The sequence below is a fragment of the Balaenoptera musculus genome, chromosome 9 (assembly GCF_009873245.2).
Source record: "Balaenoptera musculus isolate JJ_BM4_2016_0621 chromosome 9, mBalMus1.pri.v3, whole genome shotgun sequence".
Taxonomy (NCBI): domain Eukaryota; kingdom Metazoa; phylum Chordata; class Mammalia; order Artiodactyla; family Balaenopteridae; genus Balaenoptera; species Balaenoptera musculus.
Genome location: NC_045793.1, coordinates 43,256,904 through 43,278,543, shown reverse-complemented (window position 1 = coordinate 43,278,543; position 21,640 = coordinate 43,256,904). Strand labels below are relative to the sequence as shown.

The following is a 21,640-nucleotide window of genomic DNA, read 5'->3' as shown; positions in this document are numbered from 1 at the left end:
TTGTTTCAGATACCCTAGAAAATATTTTCTCTTTGTAAAGTCATAAAGGAATGACCATCAATGGGCTGAAATTATGGATGGTGTATTTCTAAGGTGTATTCTGTTGCCCATCCTAGGCACGTAGACTGCTCTATCCAAGCATTTAAGTTCAAAAGCAGAGTATAGTATCTGCCTCTCTAAAAATGCCCTTATATAAAATCATTTAAACATTTTTCACATATACACAAGAAAAATTGTTTAAATAACACAGTGAATCACTGCCTTGTGAAATATTTTGCTTTTCTATACAAAGTACATTATATTTATTTTGTCCTTGGAAGATCACTGGTATCATTACTTATTCTTGTCTCTAAGATGGAGAAAAAAGGGATTTATTGAAGTGATTTATTTTTGTCAGGCCTGGAAGGGAACTGAAAGCAATGGCAGTTCTTATATAAAGGATGGCATAATTAAATTATTGCCTTTTAAGTGATTGAAAACAGTGGTGCAAATCAGGGCGGTCTCTTCGAAGATGTTACAAAGAATAGACAGCTCATGTTGTTTACTTTATGTCTAATCCCTGTTTCCAGCAGAATGAAAAGTGCAAAGAATTTATTTAGCCTGGAAGACTACTGTGAGGATTTCTGGAATACTGTGCTCTGAAAAATATGGGATGACTCACCTAATGGGTTAAGTGACTTAGGTATTACAAGCTAGGACAGTATCTTGTAATGCTCAGTTCTGTTATATCCCAAAGCAAGAGACAATAGTTACTTTGGATTTTAATAGATAAGTAAAATGGGTACCATTATTGAAGGTTGGCCTTTCTAATATCTAACACTAAATTATTTTTCTAGGCAAAAAGCGTACATCATTAGGTATCTTTAAGAGATCTCTTCTGACTAATGTGTAACCATCAATTCCAAGACTAATATACATGTGAGAGACACAATCATAGCCAGAAGGTGGGCAAGATACAGGGTAGCTGCAATGATTATGTTGATTCTGCAAAAATGTTCAGAACTATTGGAAGTCATCTGAACTATTTGTTCAAACTCTAGATAAGCAAAACCAACATACTCTATCAGTATTGAACTGATTACCCTTCCTCTATCTCTGAAACTAGAGTACAAATTTCTTAATGCTCAAAAAAGCAAAACCCTTTTCCTTCACATTCTCCTTTGCACCATCGCTCTACCCAATATATTCCTCTTTAAATGCACTTACTAGATGGATGGCAATCATGTGTTTGCATGACCACCGTTACCACTACACTGTTGGCCTTTGAACAAGGGAGAGAACAATGCTTACTTTATCTAGGCAGTGGTTCTCAAACTTTAGTGTATTATAGACTGAGTGTTTGTGTCCCCCAAATTCATGTTGAAATCTTAATCCCCAATGTGATGATTTTAGGATGTGGGGCCTTTGGTAGACCGTTAGGTCTTAAGTGTGGAGCCCTCATAAATGGGATTAGTACCCTTATAAGAAGAGAAAGGAGAGCTTGCTGTAGCTTTCTGTTCTTCAGCCATGTGAGGACACAGTGAGAAGATAGCTGTCTATGAACCACAAGCAGGTCCTCACCAAAAACTGAATCTGCCAGCACCTTGATCTTAGACTCGCCAGCTTCCAAAACTGTGAGAAATAAATGTCTGTTGTTTAAGCTACTCACAGTCTATGGCATTTTTGTTATAGCAGCCCAACAGACTAAGTGTTCATCAGAATTACCTGGAGGGCTGGTCAAAACACAGATTTTTGGACCCCACCCTAGAGTTTCTAATTTAGTAAGTCTGAAGTATGGCTTGAGAATATTATTTCCAGCGTGTTTCCAGGTAACGCTGATGCTACTGACATGGAGGCCACACTCGGAGAACCACTGCCCTAGTGTAGTGGTTACTGGAACCTGCTTAGCTCGAATCCTAGCCCTGCCACTTGCCAGTTGTGTGCCTTTGGTCAAATTACTTCACTACTCTTTGCCTCAGTTTTCTCATCTGCAAAATGAGGGATATTAATATGACCTCGCTCTTAGGGTTATTATTAAGATTTAATGAGTTAAATACACATAGAGAGCTTATATTTGTACTTGGCATATAATAAGTGCTCAATAAATGTTTATAGGTAACAAAATTAAATCACTGTTATTGAGTATCAAAATCATGTGTTCCTAAAGCTGGTTACATAATCATAATCATTTTAGATGAAATTGAGACTTCCAGTTGCTATAACTTGCTATGCTTCATTTAAACCATCCTACAATATACATGTCAGAGAGAAAATTAAATAAAAAGTAAATATTATTTCGATTTACATTCTAACTTTCTCTCTTTCTATACAGACCTGGTAAAAAGCTGCATTCAGGGAGAAAATGTCAGATCCATTAAAATCAAATCTAATTTACAGGAAACAAAATATTTAAAGTTGTCCTTGCTCATCAGTTTGCTCATGTTTACATCATATCTTACTAGGCCTTTGTAAACAACTCCTTGTCACAAAATTTTTCTAAAGATTTATGCAGATAATGTTATAAATTACTGGAAGACAATATATCAATATTTGTTGCTTCCACAAAGTACTTAATAAATGAAAACTTTAGATAATATAATTGGAGATGTATTATAAATCATTAATTTTAATTTGAGAACAGAAATATATTATGCAATACATTTTGGAAAAACAAAATAATCTTTTTAAAAGCTTTTAGATTTTAGCTTATTTTTATTTATGTGACTTAATCCTACTAATTTTTCTTTTCAATAGTAATACACATTTCTGGTTTTATATCATTATTAGCAACTTAAATAAGTAAACTGTACCACTGTGGAAAAAAAAAAAACTAGTTTCTTAAGTCTAACTGTTGTGACTAGAACAAAGGTCTCATGCAAAGTACAGATTATTCAGCCTCTAAAAATAAACTTTAGTAAATTGTGAGGCAGGGAACAAATATCCTTTAGACACAGATAGAAGGAAAGAAACAAGCAAGAAAAAAAGGAGGACAAATTGTGACCGTAAGTCAATTGTGAATAACTCTGCTACTCTATCAAACCTGCTGATTTGTTTGACACTGTTTTGTAATATAAATGTTTCCTCTTAGAAGCTGTGAATAAATGAGTAACGTTTTAAATGCAGGAACATAGCTTGCTAGTTAAAAGAATTTTGTGGTAACTACTTATATAATTTGAAAAAAAAATTTAGTTCTGTTGAAAGTCATCCCTTCCTTTCTGTGGTTGTTGTCACCAGACTATTTTAATTTATTAAATTAATAGATTGTATTTAAAAGCAGACTTTAATCTGGTTGCCAAACAAAATAACTTTCATTTTATGCATACAGTCTTTTATACTAACTCTGTCTTCACTGGAGATGATAAAAAGATGTTTCTTTACTAAGAAGCTGTGCGATCAGATTCCTTATCTGTGTCTGGGCTTTGCTTTCTCCTATAAAATGAGGGTGTGGTAGGGAAATGGTGGGCTGGATTAGATGAGCTCTAAGATCCATTATGGCTCTAACAATTTATGAGTCTATAAATATATAAACAGAATTAAAATTAAAAAGAGCCATTTTGAAAAAGTCCAGTACTAGTTGCAAAGAGCCCTGAGTTCTAACCCCAAATCTTCTACTAATTGTGTGATCTGGCAGATCACTCTCGGCCCCACTTGCCTCATTGGTATAATGACAGAGAAACTGGTTGGCTCCCCAAATCACTCCAGCCTTAAAATAAATAAAGCAGAGACCATTGTTACTACCTTTTGCCATTTGCTTTCTTTAGTATTTTTACTCTCGAATAGCCTGCCTCTCACATGGTGGCTGCCTTTAACATCCAGGGTTTTTTGTTTGTTTGTTTGTTTTAGCTGACTTCGTTGAAATTTTGTTTCACTTTTACTTTATTACAGACACTGCATAATCTACTTTGTAAGAGTCTCCATAATACTCAAGTATAGTTGTATTTATGAAAGATTAAGGGAATTAGCAAACTAAGTTATGAGCCATAACCATTTCACTATTCACTAGGCTGAAGTCTAATCCATTTATTTTCTCAGGCAATACAATGCCCCCCCCCATATATATATTCCTCTGCTTTGCATAAATCAGTTATACTGGTTTTCTTCTAAAGACAGAATATAAGAGTGATATGTGAACTTATGTTGTCAGCTATTTGGGTAACAACTATTAGGTTGGACTAATCAGTTCATGACATGCATGACTTCTTCAGGAGCCCTGATTGTCAGAATTTTCTTTTTTCCAAAGCTAGCTAGAATGCTTAGAAGAAAGCCCAGATACCAGCAGGTATCCTAAACAGGGGAAGGTGAAGATGAGGAGGAGAGATGAACTAAGTACACAAAAGTATACTGCAGAAAGTCTTATTCTGGACCACACTTTAAGAAAAAAAGTGACTAATATGTCCAAAATTCAAAGGTAGAGGAGAAGTTTTTAGAGAAATGTCTCTACTATAGGACATCTGGAGAGAGCACTGAGCAGGACATCCATTCAGCTTCCCATTGAGTCCACCAAAATGATGCAAGTGCCAGCTGTCTGGATGGGACCCATGATGTAGAGAAGGAAAATCCATATAATCCTTACATTTCATTTCACCATGAATTTCCTCTTCTCTGCCTCTAAGGTCATCAGCAGAGCTTCTGACAATTTAAAATTTATTCCATTGGCAAGCTCACTAGAAGTTAGTATAGGGAGGGTCTTGGATTGTACTCCAAGGACTCCTCATTCTAAGGAAGCATGAGGTACAAGAGGAACAAATGAATAATGTTTCAGAAGACTGATGCCACCTTCTTTCTGTCCCTTCACATCATCTATGAGTGAAAGAAATAAGAAGGCAACATGTCCAGATAATCCTCTGGGAACTGCGCATCCCCTTCTGCCCTTTGATCAAAGACAATAAGAACAAAAGAAAAAGAATGAAATCTTTTGATCATTCCAGAAAACAGGCTGTCACTTATATGGGAAAGAATATCAGATTGTCATCAGAGTTTGACAGTCATAGTTTATTCCAGGAGACAGTGAAGTAACAACATATCTAAAATATGGCAGGAAAGAAAATGTGATGCAAGGATTGTGTATACCAAGTCAAACTGACTTTCACAAATGAAGGTCACAGACTGTTATGTTCATGCAAAAGACAAGGAATTTTGGTCCCACTATAGCCTTTCTTGAGGAACCAAGTAGAAAATGAACTTCAGACAACCAAAACACTGGAGAGACACTGACATAAGATGCATCAGGGGCATTAAATATATATTTACTTATAGAACTAAGACTAAACTATGGTTATAAGAAAGGATATAGTATGTAATGACTGTTCTCTGACAAGGTAGATGAGAAACAGTTCTCAAAAATGGGGCGGGAGAATGGGGAAAGAACATGATAAGTAGAATAAAGTTGTTGATTATATATGTTTATTAACTGGGATTAAAAGGATGTTACTTCAAATCAGATGCTGAAAAAGAGGGAAAGTAGAGGGGAAGAAAAAAAGAAGTTACTAGTTAATTTCAATATTGCTTCTAGGAGGGGACTTAAAGAAAATTAGAAAGAGGGAGAGTAGGCGTTCTTAACAGATATTAGTGTAAAGGAAAACAGAACAAGAGTATGAATCTTGCTAGTTACCAAAAAAAAAGTATAAAAAAAAGTTGCTAATAAAATAGACCACATAGTAAAAGATTATTTATATAAAATACTTGTATATCTATTTAAATATAACAAAACAATATGACACAACTGAGCCCATATTACTATATACATTACATGTATATTATATACTTACAGATATACATATATGTAATATAATACTAATGTACAGTGTTACATAAAAAACAAGGTGAAAATGTATAGAGTTAAAATTTAAGAAAAAGAAGCATATATAAACATGTATCTGCTTATATTAAAAAACATAATGGAGGGCTTCCCTGGTGGCGCAGTGGTTGAGAATCTGCCTGCTAATGCAGGGGACACGGGTTCGAGTCCTGGTCTGGGAAGATCCCACATGCCACGGAGCAGCTGGGCCCGTGAGCCACAACTACTGAGCCTGCGCGTCTGGAGCCTGTGCCCCGCAATGGGAGGGGCCGCGATAGTGAAAGGCCCGCGCACCGCGATGAAGAGCGGTCCCCGCACCGCGATGAAGAGTGGCCCCCGCTTGCCGCAACTAGAGAAAGCCCTCGCACGAACCGAAGACCCAACACAGCCAAAAATAAATAATAAATAAATAAATAAAGTAGCTATAAAAAAAATTTAAAAAAAAAAAAAAAAAAGATAAATTCAATAAAAAAAAAAAAAAAAAAAAAAATGGAAGGATAAACAATGCTTTTTCTTTTTAATAGTTACCGATAGGAGAGGGAAGAAATAGGATGGAGGAGATACAGAATTTTGACCGCCTTTGAATAAGCCATGTTCTGTAGATTTATCTTGAAACCTTGTAAATCATGTATTAAATAACCATATAAGAAAATTATACTTTTTTAAATTCCAAAAAATAAAAAATACAATAAAACAAATGAACCTAAATGTGTATCATTAGGTTGGTGGTATGACCAAAAAACAAAACAAAACAAAACTTAAAAAAAACACAACACTCTAGTATCAACAGAATCTACACTAAGGACAAAAAGAACCACAAAAAGATTTTTAACTATTTTTAGTTGGCACACTGTTGGAGATATGCTGACATACATATTCTGAGATTGCTATGCTTCTTTCTCTATGCTGTGAGATAAAGCAAAGGAGCAATGACAGAATATTGTCATTCCTGGTGTTACTGAGAACTAGAGGCTCAGCATGAGAGAAAAGAAGTACAGAGAAAAGGTCAGAGAGGTTAAGTAAAAACTTTATCATCCTGAATTGAAATAGAAAGTATTAGTATGAACTCAAGTAGGATTTTACCTTTAAAGTACATGTGAGTGTGCACACACATATCCTTCAAACTGAGGACAGAGACTATCTCTGGGGAGGGGGATTCTGAGAAGTGGAGGCTCACATTCGACTTATTTAAAGTTTGAGTACTGGATTCTTACACATTTTAAATATCACATTTTTCCATTTTAAAATGCAAATTTGGGAAATATTAGTAAAAGTATTTTCTAATTCCTTAACAATAAACTGGATGATGTTTTAGGAGTCTCTCTAACACCAGCTTTCCCAAATGCCTTTTATACTGTTCTCTAAAGGCCCTGCAAGTTTTCTCTGAAAGAGGAAAAAAAATTACAACCTATTTTTCAGTTATTCATTATAGTTGAGGCACAAGATTAGACGATGGATAAAAATAGCATAGATAATTGAAATTTACAGAGAATCTTAAAAAGTATGCATCTCTGAAGTTATTACTCTGTCATCCTACTCTGTCATCTTTCTTCTGGCTTGAACTACAGGTGCTAAAATGACCCTAAGGCATGTCTCAAAAACTACCATTGTAAAGAGAGGAAGGATAAGGTGTTGGCAGAGGTCAGATCTCGCCAGCTTTGTCAATTAGCATCACCATATGGGCCTCAAAATGAAATTCTGAGTTTCTTCATTTTAAATACCATCCTAAGAAGGTAAAATTTCTGGGTAGGAGTTTTCCTTGCTACCAACATTTCCACAGCCCCTTAAAGCTCTAAGCCTGTGATCAGCAAACTTACTCTGTAAAGGCCTGGTAGAAAATAGCTTAAGCTTTGCAGGCCTTAGGATCTCTGTCAGATATACTCAGCTCTGTCACTGTAGCATGAAAGCAGCCACATACAATACATAAATTGAAAAATGTGACTGTCCTGCAATAAAACTTTATAGACAATAAATTTTAATTTTATATTATTTTTGCATGTCACAAAATGTTATTCTTTATAATTTTTTCAACCATTTAAAATGTGAAGACCATTCTTCGCTTGTGGGCTATACCAAACAGGTGGCAGACAGCAGGGTTTGCCAACCCCTGCTCCAAGCTATTTACCTGATTAGAGGTGGGCCCCACTCACCCCACACTGCTCTTCATGAAAACCTCACTGCCTCAGAAACTCCACAAGCCAGCTTAGAGCTATGTTAGAACCAACACTGCTTTCTTTCTAGCACCAGAAGTCATTATTTAAGACCTAGGAATTATCCATAAACTGTGAACCTCTTTAGCAAACCTGCCAAAATGCTTGCTGCTCCATGGCTTGATGCAGATAAAACTATAAATTTCCAGAATAGCAGATTTGCAACTTTGTTTCCTGAAGTTTTCTTCTTCATCTAAACTAATAGTGTTTGAGCTCTGAGCAAGAAGGCCTGATTCCCTCTGGGCTTGTGTCCAAATTTCATGTGTTTGAAAGTTTTGTTCAGTCCCAGGGAGTTTTAAACATATTTTATAGAGACTCTCAGTGTGAAGGGAGAGTGCCAACTGCATAGTCTGACATTTTAGCCACAGGAAAGGAGTGAGGGAAGCATCAAACAGCGTGCGGTTCATCGCTGTACAGGGAGGAAAGCTACTTGGGGGGATGGGGAAGAAACGAAAAGCCCTCTGTCAGAGCTTCACCTAAACCCCACCTTGGAGCAGCAGAGATTAATGATAAAGGCAGATCTTTGAGCAGTTGATGAGAAGCAGATTCTTACACTGCTGGAGGCCACGAGGAAGGGATCCCACAGCAGCACGCTCTCAGCTAGCACACTGCGGTCTTGGTACACTGCAGGGTGTGGGGCTAATGACCACCACCGGCTCTGGAGGAGGGCCATGAGGTTGCTTTGCTGGGCATGGAGAGGGAACAGCTGATTTCCAGCTGCTGAGGCAGACAGGGTAATATAATCAATGTAAAGTTAAAACTCCCTTTTCCAAGGCTATCTCCACCTACCTGCAACAACTTCCTAACCCAAACAGAATAATTTTATTTCCAAATTGGCACACTCACAGTAAGTTTAAATTATTACCCCTTCTTCAGTCTGCACCTGCAAGATTAAACAAAGAGCCACATGATTTTATTCACAATTAATCTCAGCTCCTAACGCTAAACAAACAGACATCCCATTCTATACATGAGCTAGAGAAAGGAAATTGGAATTACAAAAAACTCAGCAATTCAAAAGAAGAAAACTAATTTTTAAAAACAGAACAAGTGTTCTCTTTTGAAACAGACTTGTTCCAAGAAACAAATATTTTAAGTCTCTAATTTGTAGTTTCAAGTTTTTAGTGAGATTTAAGAAGACCCTACACTAATAAAGCAGGGACTAGCAGGCATGAAAAGGAAACAATCTGGAAATGTAAAAGGATACTTGAAAGTGACAAAATATTAATTACCACATTTTAAAAGAACTCAGTAAGGACAGCAAACAGCATACCGGATGCTGTAGAAAACAGCATCAACAAATTAGAAGACTCATATAGGAAATTCTTCCAATATCAGAGTAAACAGTTAAAGAAGTAAAAATTATTAAACAAAAGATGAAAGAAATAGGGAATAGATTCAGGAGTTGTAACATTTATATAATAGGAATTTTAGTAGGTCTGAATAGAGCAGAACAATTAGAAGCAAAAAGAATGAGGAAGAGGAGAAAAAAAAAGAACAAGAAGAAAACTTTCCTGAGATGAGTAACGACTTGAGTTTTCAATTGGAAGCGCTCAGTTATATTGTGAATACGAATGAAAAAAATTTACAACTGAACAAATACTGGTACAATTTCTGAATTTCAAAGGAAACTTTCTAAAAGCATTTTTATCAGATAGGAAAAAAAGGTAATTTTCCAACAAAGGAAAGACAGTGAGTTTAGCATCAGCTTTTACTCTATCTACAGTATTTAAAAACTAGATGACAAAGGAAGGTTGAAAGAGTTCTGAGGAGAAAGACAGTGACACTAGTCAGGTTATAATAATGGCAACAGATCCTCTCAGATATGTATGAACTGATAAAGAGGGTCACCCATATATCCTTCCTCAACCAATTACTCAACATTTATCAACAACTGAGAATAAAGTCAGAACACAATTCCAGTAATCAGAGTATAACAGAAGAAATGAGCATTAAACAATGAAATGAGTATGACTAGAATTAAATTTAAATGATCGTGGTTGATGTATTTGTGATCCTTACATAAACATTAAGAAAAAGAACTGAAAAAGAAGATAAGATACATGAATAAAAAGCTGGATTTTAAATCCCAGATTTTTTAAACCAAAACTATAGGTTGAGGGAGGGGCAGTACAAGGAAAAAATCACATACTAAGTATCTCCTATTTTACAAGAAAAGAAAATGTATTGTTTCATTCCTAACAATAACAGAGAAATATCAATTTTACAATTATGTCTTTCAGAATTTAAAAGCATAATTATATTAAAAAATATAATGAACATTAAAGAAAGGACTTTGGTTTCAGACAAAGTAACCTGGGTGTGAGGCTCAGCTGTCACAAATTACCATATGTGAATTTGAATAAAGTATTAATCTCTTTAAGCTTCAGCTTAATAGGGATGATAGTCATTCTTTATTATAGATTTATAGGGATGATAATCATTCTTTATTATAGAATTATTTTGAAGTGTAGCTGAAATAAAATGTGTCAACTGCATAGCTCACTGGCTGACAAGTGGTGGCTGTGGAATGTTAACTGTAATAAAAGCAGGGTGGGGTGGGGTGGGGGGTGGTGCCGGGACTTGATAAATTTAACAAAAGACAGGAAGAGAAAATAAGGGGTAAAACAAATAGCTGAATTAAACAGAAAGCAGAAATAGTTAGAAAGAAGCAATACCAAACATATCAGTGGTCATAATACTTGGAGATAGATTAAATTTTTCAACTAAAACACAAAGACCTTCAGACAAACTTTTAAAAATACAGATACTCTGTATGACATTTATAAAGACACAGCATTATTTACGCAACAAATATTTGAGTGTTTACTATGTACCAGGCACTATTCTAGGTTCTGGGGATATAGTAGGAAGCAAAAAGACAAGGCATTGGACCAATCAGATATTGGGGGCTGCATAATCTAGGCAGAGGGTAAGTAAGTATAAAGGCCCTAACTGGGGCTAAGATGGGCCTGGGCATGTTCAAAGGAAAGTGAGCAAGACAAAGGTAGGTGAGTTCAGAGAGATAACTGGGAGGGCTGGAATCAGATTCTGTGGGACCTTTCAGGCCTTGTCTGGACTTTGGATTTTACTGTGAATGGGAAGATGAGTCACTCTGAGCAAGAGTGATGTGATCTGACTTCCTTTCTTTGATAAGATCATTCTGATTGGTGAACTGAAAATGGACTTAAGAACAGTAAGAGTGGGAGTAGAAAGATCAATTAGAAAATTAATGTAATAATTCAGGAAAGAGATGATATTGTCCTAGATAAGAGTGGTAGCAGTGGGAATGGTAAGAAGTAGTTGGACTCCTCTGGATATAGTTAGAATGATTAGTTGCCTGCATGTGGAAAGAGAAAGAGGGGCCAGCAAGGGTGACACCCAGTCTTTTGGCTGGAGCAATGGGAGGGATGCAGCTGAGAAGGGAACTGTAAGAGGAGAGCAGGTGTAGAAGAGTGTGGTTGGGCGTCCTGTTGTAGATGTGAGGTACCCTTAGCAGAGATGGAAAAGTAAAAGTAATAGCCAGCCAGAGCTTTGACTCTAGAGAGGCCAGAACCAGAGATGTAAATTTGATAGTAGTCAGCATATAATGGCATTTAAAGGCATGAAACTGGTGATATCACCCAGGAAGGGGATGCGAACTGAGAAGAGAAGAGGTCCAAGGACTAAGGCCTGGAACACATTACTGTTTACAGATGGAGGACAAGGGGAAGAACCAACAAGGGGATGGAGAAAGAATGGCCAATGGAGTAGAATAAAAACCAGAGATTGTGAGAGATCTTGGAAGCAAAGAGGAAAAAGGGAGAGAATAAACAACAGTGTCAAACCCTGGTAATAGGTGAAGTAAGATAGGACTGAGAATTGACCATTGTGGTTAGCAATGGGGAGTTCACTGGTGACCTGGACAGAGGAGGACTGGTGGGGTAGTGCAGGTGAAACTCTAAATGACAGGGTAGAAGAGACAAAGGGAAGAGAGGAACTGAGAAGAGAATACACACAACTCTTTTTAAGGAGCTTTACTATTAGAAGGAGTAGAAAACTGGGAAAATCAGTAACTCAAGAGACACATGGCATCAAGAGAAGGTTGTTTTTTACTTAATGAAAGAAATGTCAAGATATTTGTTTGATTATGCAAGAGAAAGAGGGGTCTATTGCTGTAGGGACAAAGATTTTTAAAAATTGAAAGGCAAATAAAAGCAAAAAATGTTAAGGTATACCAATATAAGATGAGACAAAGTAGAACTCAAGACAGGCATTAAATGGGATAGAAGTAAATGATCATTTGACTGATAAATTATGGAACAAACTAAGAAAGTAGTTAAAGAAGTATTCCTCAAAAGAATAGTGCAAACAGATGAATTTATGGGCAAGACTGTAAAGTATCACTTCTTTGGATTTAAACTGATCAAACAATAAAAAGAAGGAAGATATTTCAGTTTATTCAAACAAACTAGCAGAAACCTGACACCAAAAACTGACAGAGAAGGAAAGAAGAAACAAAGTATATCTGTGTTATGAAGACTGATACAAAAAGTCTTAAATAAAATATGAGTAAGTTAAATCCAGCAATATATTACAAGAAAAACAGATAAAATCCAGATAGGATATATTCCAGAAATACAAGGATGGCTCAACATAGACAGTATGACTAGAATTAATCATATTGTTATTTAAAAGTAGAAAAATCATTAAAATTGTCTCAGTGGATGTTAAAGGAGCATTTAATATAAATTCAGTTAACATTCAGGATAGCAAAAAATTCTTAATTTAGGCATACCTCAATATGATAAAGCATATCAATCTGAAACCAACAGCCAATGAAAACCATATATAATGATAAAACACGAGGCATTACTAAATAAGTCAAGAACAAGAGAAAATGCTAACTATCATCACTTTTTAATAGTATTCCGGAAATTTTAGTCAGTGTAATAAAACAAGAAAAAGACATTGTTAAAGGCGTAAATCCTAGAACGAAAACAACAAAATGATCAGTTTTGCAAATGATATAGAAATCTAAGTGGTTAAGTCAAGAGACTAAAAGGAAAAATTGTTAAAACTAATTTTTTTAAGTTCAGTAAAATGGCAGGATGCCAAAGACATATAGGAATCAATAGCTTTTTACAGACTAGACAGATTTCTAATTAAAAATTCTATTTTCAAAAGCAAGCCCTCTCCCACCAAAAAAAAAACCTTCTAGTACATTCTAGACAAAAGGTAACGTGAGCCACATATGTAATTTTTAATAGTCTAGTTGTCACATTTTAAAAAAGTGAAATTAATTTTAGTATTTTATTTAACCCAGTATGTCTCTAAAATATTATTTCAACATGTAATCAATATCCTAAAACTATTGTTGAGATACTTTCAGTCTTTTTTTCATACTAAACCCTAAAAATCAGTGTTTGGTTTTTTGTTGTTTGTTTTTTTGTTTTTGTTTTGTTTTTTGGTGCCTGTGGTATTTCTTAATATGGAATAGCCACATTTCAAGTCCTCACTAGCCATCTGTGGCCAGTGGCTATTGAACTGGACAATGTAGCTATGTGCCTGAGAAATTGTGTAGGACTTATAAACTTGAAAATACCAAAACTTCTAAAGAACATAAGAAGAGGTTTCAGTAAAAAGACAAACATATGACATACTCCTAGAAGTCTCATTACTGTAAAGATATCATTTTTCTCCCCCAAATTATTATATAAATTTAACACAAGCCCAATCAAAATTCCAATGACATTTTTTCGGAAGACTGGACAAAATTCCAGAGACTGGAAGCATAAATGTCAAAGAATGTCAAGAAAATTTGAAAATGACAAGAAAAAAGATCTGGAGTTGTCATATCAGATATCTACCTATCATCAAATATTTATATATTATACCAATTTACCAAAATTATAATAATATAATACTGGCAGATCAATAAAGAGACTAAAAACAACTATAAGTAAGAATTTAGTATATGATAAAGGGGAAATTTTTTAAAAGTGGGAAGGAATATGTTAGTAAATACATAGTTTTGGGGCCACTTATAAAGAATATACAATGACATCTATTTTATATTTTATACAAAATCAATACTGCATGAGTTAAGTATTTAAATAAAAACCTAGAAAGCAATAAAATGATAGAAAATCTGTAGTTGAATATTTACCTAGTTATGTTTTTTTGGACTAGAGAATCTTTTTAAGATAGAAATCATAAAGAGAACAATACATTTGGCGATAAAATATTCTATTTATCAAAAACATAAGTAAAAAGCTAATTTCAAACAGATAAAATAATTCCAACATATATGAACAATAAAAATATTAATACATAAAAATAGCTTTTATAGATGAATAAGAGAAAAGATGAACAATCCAAAAGAATAAAACAATGGGCGAAGGACATAAATAGGTCAGTTTATAAAAGAGAAATACAGAGTTTCACCTATCAAATTGGCAAAGATAACAAGATGATGATCATGTTTCACAAGGGTGCAAAGAAATGGACACTCTTGATCATGACATGGACAATCTTTCTTGAAGGAAACCTGGCAGTATATATGAAAAGCCTTTAAAACATGCATATCTTTCCATTTATATGAGGTACCTAAACTAGACAAATTCATTGAGACAGAAGGTAGAATAGACATTACCAGGGGCTGTGGAGAGGAGGAGTAGAGAGTTACTGTTTAATGGGTACAGATATTTTGTTTGGGATGTTGGAAACGTTCTGGAAATGGATATGGTGATGGTTGTATAACATTGTGAGTGTACTTAATGCCACTGAATTATACACTTAAAAATGTTCAAAATGCATATTTTACCACAATTTAAAAAAATTCCATTGAGTGACTATAAAAATTTATTAAACCATTCTCCTATTGTTGAACATTCAGGTTTTCCCTATAACTTAACAATTAAAAATAACATTATGGTTAAAATAATGTGTATCCTTTTACACAGCATTTTTATTTGTTAGTATTTATCCTATAGTAATAATGAGTAATATGTGTAAAGATATACATTTTACTTCCTGGCACTGTTTGTAATAACAAAGAGTGGGAAACCTAAGTAACTAACATTATAGGATTGGTCAAATTATTGTACACAATGGAAAATTAGCCATTAAAAAGTATACTACAGACATACCTATTGATATTAAGGGAAAAATGATTAAAAATAGTGTGTGTGGTAAACTTCAAAGGAAGTTAATGTTCATATGTGCATAGGAAAGTATCTGGAAGAATATATGTTTTTGCCAGTGGTTATCTCTGAGTGAATGGAATTTTGTTACTTTTTTTATGCTCTTTTTCTTGCTTGTCAGTATTTTTCTGCAATAAGCATGAACTCTAATTGTAAAAAACAAAGCAAACAAACAAACAAAAAAACCTAACAGAAGAAACTTAATTTTGAACATTTAAATATCTTCATAGTAATTTCTCCTTTCTCAGAAGTAATACCATGCCTTCACTTACTATACAAAGTGCCCCTTCCCTCCCCACAAAAGAAAAACCAACTGATAGAGTATCTGTAAGTTATTTATTATATGGCACCAGCAGATAATTCTTTCCCTGAACTAAATAACTATAAATTAGATTATATTAAGAAATCCCTTTGAGCTTTTGATTTGCTTCTTGGCTGTCCATTGTAGGTATATGTGCAAAGCATCTAATGAAAACACTTTCTACTTTTGGTAATGAGATGAGTTTCCTTTTATAAATGAGGGAGATGCTGTCCCTGAGAGAAGGCTGCACATGAAGTATGTAAGACATTCAGGTATCTGAATGGAACCTCATAAAATGAGAGCAAGAAAACCAGAATGCCCTTTAGAGTATCCTCAAAGCTTGTGCAGATGTAGAAAGAATAATACTGTGAGTTTAGAGGTATAAGGCAAACAGATCCAATCCTAAAGGCATTTTTGTTTGGGTGTCCCACACAGTAGCTGTAAATCTGGAACAGGAAACTTGAAATCATTAAGGTCACATATTTATAACGTCATATTCAATTAGGTTAGAAAAGTGCAATTTCTGTCATCATGTCCTAAAAAGATGTGTTTTTCTCTCAGATCTCTTATTAAAAAAAGCTCTCTATATTGTTACAAATAGGGCTGTTTTCAGTCAGTTACAAGGAGCAATTCAATTACTAGATGGTTTAGTGCAGTAACTGACTCCAGACTAATTTAATTTCTTTAGGTCTCCAAAGATCAATTGATCTGATTTGTCCCATCCCCAAAGGCTGCTTAGAAAAAATTCAGACTGAAATACCTGGAAATGAAATCCAAAACCTTGTCCAATTTCACACTACTTAGGTCATCTTGCAAACTTGCAGCTAGTCACATAAGATGCTCTCTTGGCCCTCAGACCATTGAAAGCTTCTTAGCTTCATGTACATGTGAGTGTTCCCCACATCAGGATGTTTATAAAATAAGTGAAAAATGTGGCTGCATGTGTTATCAAATCCGTCGCTCTAAAGGGTAGTGAGTCTGGGTACTTGTCTCTCATAAGCACAAGTGCAACAAAAGGGGCTATTTTTACTCTAGGAGTAGTTTATTAAGACTGTTAAAAGTAGCTTAGATGGGGTAAAACTATGCTCATCTAATAAAATATAATTATTTTACATTTTGAGATTTAGAAGTGCTTTCATAAATGTCATCTTACATGGTTCTCATAATAAACCTTTGAAGTAAGCAGGGTTATTTTCTCCATTTTCTAGATGAGGAAGCAGACTCAGGAGTTAGGTGACTTCTCTAGGATCACTCAGGCAGGAAAAGGCAGAGCTGGGACTCTAACCCATGACTTTGTCTCTATATACCATGCTCACCCACTGATTTGAGACAGAAGATATGATGCCCACTGTAAAAACACATCACTTACTTCCCAACTGAGCCACTGTTTTCATTTTTGCCTGACCCCTGACTAGAACGGAGAAAAAGTTCACATATTAAAATCCCACTTGCATAAACCCAGTCTGAATCAGTACCTCTGGCACTCCAGAAATAGGAGATAAAAAAGGCCACACCTAAATGCAAGTAGCCTTTGTAAATGGACTCCTTTGTCACCCACGCTGCTGATACCACTTTCTCACTGACTTGGGTCTTATGACCTATTTGCACGCCTATGTCCCACCTAATTGGAGAGTTATCTCCTTGCCATCTCTCTGCATTTTGCAATGGATTTTCAACAAGCTCAACTTTCTTTCCCTGATCTCTCAATACCCCACAATCACTTGTCAAGCACTCCAACTAATTAATCTTTTCTACTCAGATGCCACAGTTCTACCCAACTTTCAGTCTCTCCTGCTGGATACTTTGTCTCCCCACCGAGCTTCTATATCTGTTCCCACCAGTCAAAACCACACGCCTATGCTCTGCCATTTGGGAAGGATGAGGGAAGGATAAGACAGATGTTGCTAAAACATGTAATTATCCTTTAATTTGAGTTTCCAGGACAGGTTAGAGAGAAGTGCTGAGGTCAGATGTGACCATGTGGTAGGTAACAAAGAGTGTGGCAGAAACACGTAGCAGTTGGTAGGGAAATCACACAAAGATTTGGAGATAAAGTAAACCAGAGGGCTGGTGGTAGCTAGGGTACCCCACCTGTCAATAAAGATTCCAGGCCACATAAAAGATTAGATACAGAAGATGAGTAAGATCTGACGACCTAATGTGTGAAATGGTGACTATAGTTGATAACATTGTATTATATAATTCAAATTTGTAAAGAGAGTGGAACTTAAATGTGCTCACCAAAAACAAAACAGAATAAGTACAGAAAGTTACATAGTATGTTTAAGGGATACAAATAATCTTCTCCTTGACAAAACCATTTTTTGACATTCATTTTGGGCAAACTATGCATCTCAATATAGTCATTACTCATCACTTAGACAGTCTCACACTGTGTGAACCATTTTAATTAAATAAAAAGTGGGGTAAATTATGGCACATGATTGTCACTTGCCTTCTTAAAGGTCCTGAGATCTGATAGCTTTCCTATTAAGTATAAGCAGTCTATGCTGTAGGTAAAATATACACCTTGATTTAAATTGCCTCTCCTTGTTTCAAAATTCCAAACTACCTTTATAAGTCTTTATGTTAACAAATATATCCACTTCAGAAGGCAAAGGCTATTAAGATTCTATTTCTCTGTGGATTGCCACTCAAGACATGAAGCTTAATACCATCGAGAGGACTGTGTCTTTGATAACAAAGAAGCCCCGTTGAAAAACTGTCCTGTCCAAAGAAACCACTTCACTCAGAAATTGAGCATAGAATAGATCCAGCTGCAGCAGCTGTCAAAGCTTAAGCAGTTGCATATCTACAGGGTTTATAACTGGAAGGGAAGGTGGGGCAGAGAACTGGAGACTATACAGAGTACTGGAGACTCTATACAGTCAGGTTATGGCTCTTTGGTGTTGAAAGGAGTGTGCTCTTACAAACTAGTGCTTCTCTTTATCTTATCTGGGCAAAAAAGTAAACAGAAAATTCTCATTACCTCTCAATGTCAGTGAGCCTGGAGGAGTCCCGGAATCCTTTGGCAAAAGGGTTACTATCTATTTTCAGCTTGGTTATCTGGAAAGGGAAGAAAGGGTAACAAAACAGTATCATTTCCATGGTCAAGGAAATAAAATCAGAAATAAAAACTTTGTTCATTTTCCATCATGGCACCCCAAGAATATCTTAATGTCTCTCAGTATTGTGATAAAGGTTAAAATTGCTAAGGAAGTTCACAAGAGGCCTAAATTGGGTGGAATGGTCAGAGAAGGCCTCAGAGAGAAGGAAGTAGTTGAGGACAGACTGGTCCTAAAACAGGCTGGAAGTCAATGGATAGAGACAGTTCGAAATGGGGGCCTTTTACAAACAGTGTGGCTGCCGTGTGAAGTATTTAAGAGAGTAGTGAAAGGCTAGAGCTCGACTGGGGAATGGGGAAGCTGTCTAGGAGGCCAGCATTGGTGGGTAATGGGGAATAAAAACAAGAACATTACCTCATGCTGACTTGGCAGCCTCATTTGTTAATACCATGGGTAGCTATATATACCATAATGGATACCACAGTAGTAACTTCATGTTCAATACTATATGAAATACCTGACATAAATATATGATGTAAAGCTTTCAGCATATAAATTTACCCCTGTTCCCCTTTCCATCTGACTAAATAAGAATCAAATTGGTGGGTCTCTTATTATCCTCCCATATAATGTTACTTACAGACTCTATGCTTATATGGAAAAAAAGTATTTCCTAATAAGAATTATAGTCTGAAGTATTAAGTGTTTATGTTGTGCTAGTCATAATTCGCACAATATTAATGTAGAAAGATCCATTAAAATATATGCACTGCACCTTCACGGAAAAATATGTTAGGTTACAAAGAAAATAAATAAATAAATAAAACACTGATTAAAAGATGCTCTACTTGCAAAATTCCTGAGTGTTAAGAGCTAAAAGGAATGGAGGAGGATTATTGGAATTAGAGCCACAGACACCTTTAAAGAGAGTCATAGCTCATTTGTGTCAAAATGAGAACCCACATTCATCTTTGGAAAGAGAGACACACACAGAATAGTCTTAACCTGGAAAAAAAGTTATAGGTTGAGGGAGGCATGCCTTCCTCTTTCAAAGTAAGGAGTAAACACAATCAAAAATATATCTATTTTGAGATATATATATATATAATAGTTTGAAATACTATTTTGCCAATAAGCAACTTTTCCTTTGATCAGAGTGTATCTACTTTTCATTTTAAACTATTAACATCTAAAGAATTGCTTTTTTCATTACAAAAGAAAGTCTTTTTTTTTACTTTTCAAGTTTTCTTAATGTGAGCTAACCAATGTACAAGCTGCAAAAAGCTATTTACCTCACTTAAAATAGAACTTCCCACACTGTCCTTACCAGAGAGACTGTACTTCTCTATCATTAACACTGGCAAGTTTTAAGATTGATTCTTTGATATTAGTTTTTAAGGGCACTTGACAGAGCCTCAGAAATGCTCATTTTTGTCCCATGCACATTCACTCTAGAGTAGCCAAAAATAAAATTGCTAATTTCCTTTTCAGCTTAGTTAATGGAAAATGGTAAACAGTGAAGGAAAGTGTGCATAGAAAGAAATATACAGGAACCACTGAGGTTGCCCCTAAAGTGTGGCCATCAGGAGTTTGTAGAGAACCTTCTCTCAAAGTCAGCCACCCCTTTAATCAAGGGCATGGATTTCTAAAGGGTGAAGTCTATTTTAGCCATTCTTTCAGACTAGGATTTAGTATTAAAGGTCAGTTTTCAGGGCAAAGGCAAAAATTTTTATTTGTTTGAAATAAATTATAAACATCTTCTAAAGCCCAAGCAGTCAATATATTCTAGGATTATAAAACACCAACAAGATTTTTAAATCCTCAGAAACGGGATTTCTTTGATTATCTTTTTCTACTGAATAATTATAAATGAAAATACTTTAGATTTCTGAAGTGCTTTATAGTTCATGAAAACACTTTCACAATAATTTATCAACAGAAATGAGATCACATGGTCCCTAAAATTCCATGGAGCAGGCAGAGGCATACATAGAACTGGAAGTGGTTTAAGTGCCACTAAAGAAGCTGGCACCACATCCCCTGCAGTGTTAGGTGACATTAAGTGTGAACCAAACCCAGATAAAAGCTTCAAACTGAAACTGTAAAATACAGCAATAAAGTTAAGTCTTCAAGTTCAATTCTTATAAGCTCATTTATAAAAAGTGAATGGATTTGCCAATGGATAAAACTTTCTGGAGACAAAGGCAAATAATATCTGATGGAGAAACTAATTTTGAACGAAGTCCTTTTGCAGCCATCCCTCTAAAATGTGAACCATATCAGGAATTCCCTGGTGGTCCAGTGGTTAGGACTTGGCGCTTTCACTGCCGGGTCCCGGGTTCAATCCCTGGTCGGGAAACATCCTGAAAGCCACGCAGTGCAGCCAAAAAAAAATTTTTAAATAAATATAACAAAAAAAATGTGAACCATATCAAGCTTTGTTTAAGTCTTTATAAACTAAAAGAATAGAAAATATTATCTATCTGTTATAATAGTTAAAGAACCACCTTTGATCCACTTTGTCCCTAAAAAGGATTTTGAGAATTGTATTTATTGTTATTTATATTTCCAGGAGGTAGACTGTTGGCTCAGAATGTGATGATTGTGGAGTTGTCATAGAAAATAAATATTCTCAGTGTGTGTGTGTGTTAGTTGCTCAATTGATGTGTCACCATATCTAGTATTACTGCCATAACTTTGAATGAGGAAGTGAATCAAATTCAACACAAGTTTTCAGATTTCTTTGGAATTTTTTCATTTATTGGAACTTTCTCTTTCCAGTATCTTTTTGGTCCTTCTTTCATCATCCCCAAGAGTATCAATGGTAACTTTGTTACTTTACATTTGATATAATTTCAAACTGTAGGAAAGTTTCAAGAATAGTACAACGTGTACTCATACAGCTAGATTTATCAGTTGGTTCAGCAGTGATTTAACTTTAGTTTGTTAAGTAGAAAAGGAGCTCAAGAGAGTAACCAGGTACTTACTTTCTCTATGGACTATTTTATCTAATTCCAGGGGAAAAAATTGCTTTTGGAAGTTAGAGAAAAAAAGCTGAATGGATCTCTTACTACTAAAATTGTATGGGGGCCCTGAACTAACCA

General features: G+C 35.3%; 1 protein-coding gene across 1 annotated transcript in view; it reads right to left on the bottom strand.

Annotated features, from left to right (window-relative positions):
* The window catches only part of TBX20 (T-box transcription factor 20), a 56,572-nt gene that overhangs the window by 15,216 nt on the left and 19,716 nt on the right, over window positions 1–21,640 (bottom strand). The window contains exon 6 of the mRNA XM_036864558.1: window positions 18,461–18,537. Coding sequence (XP_036720453.1) covers window positions 18,461–18,537 — 77 coding nt within the window. The remainder of the gene's footprint in view (window positions 1–18,460; window positions 18,538–21,640) is intronic.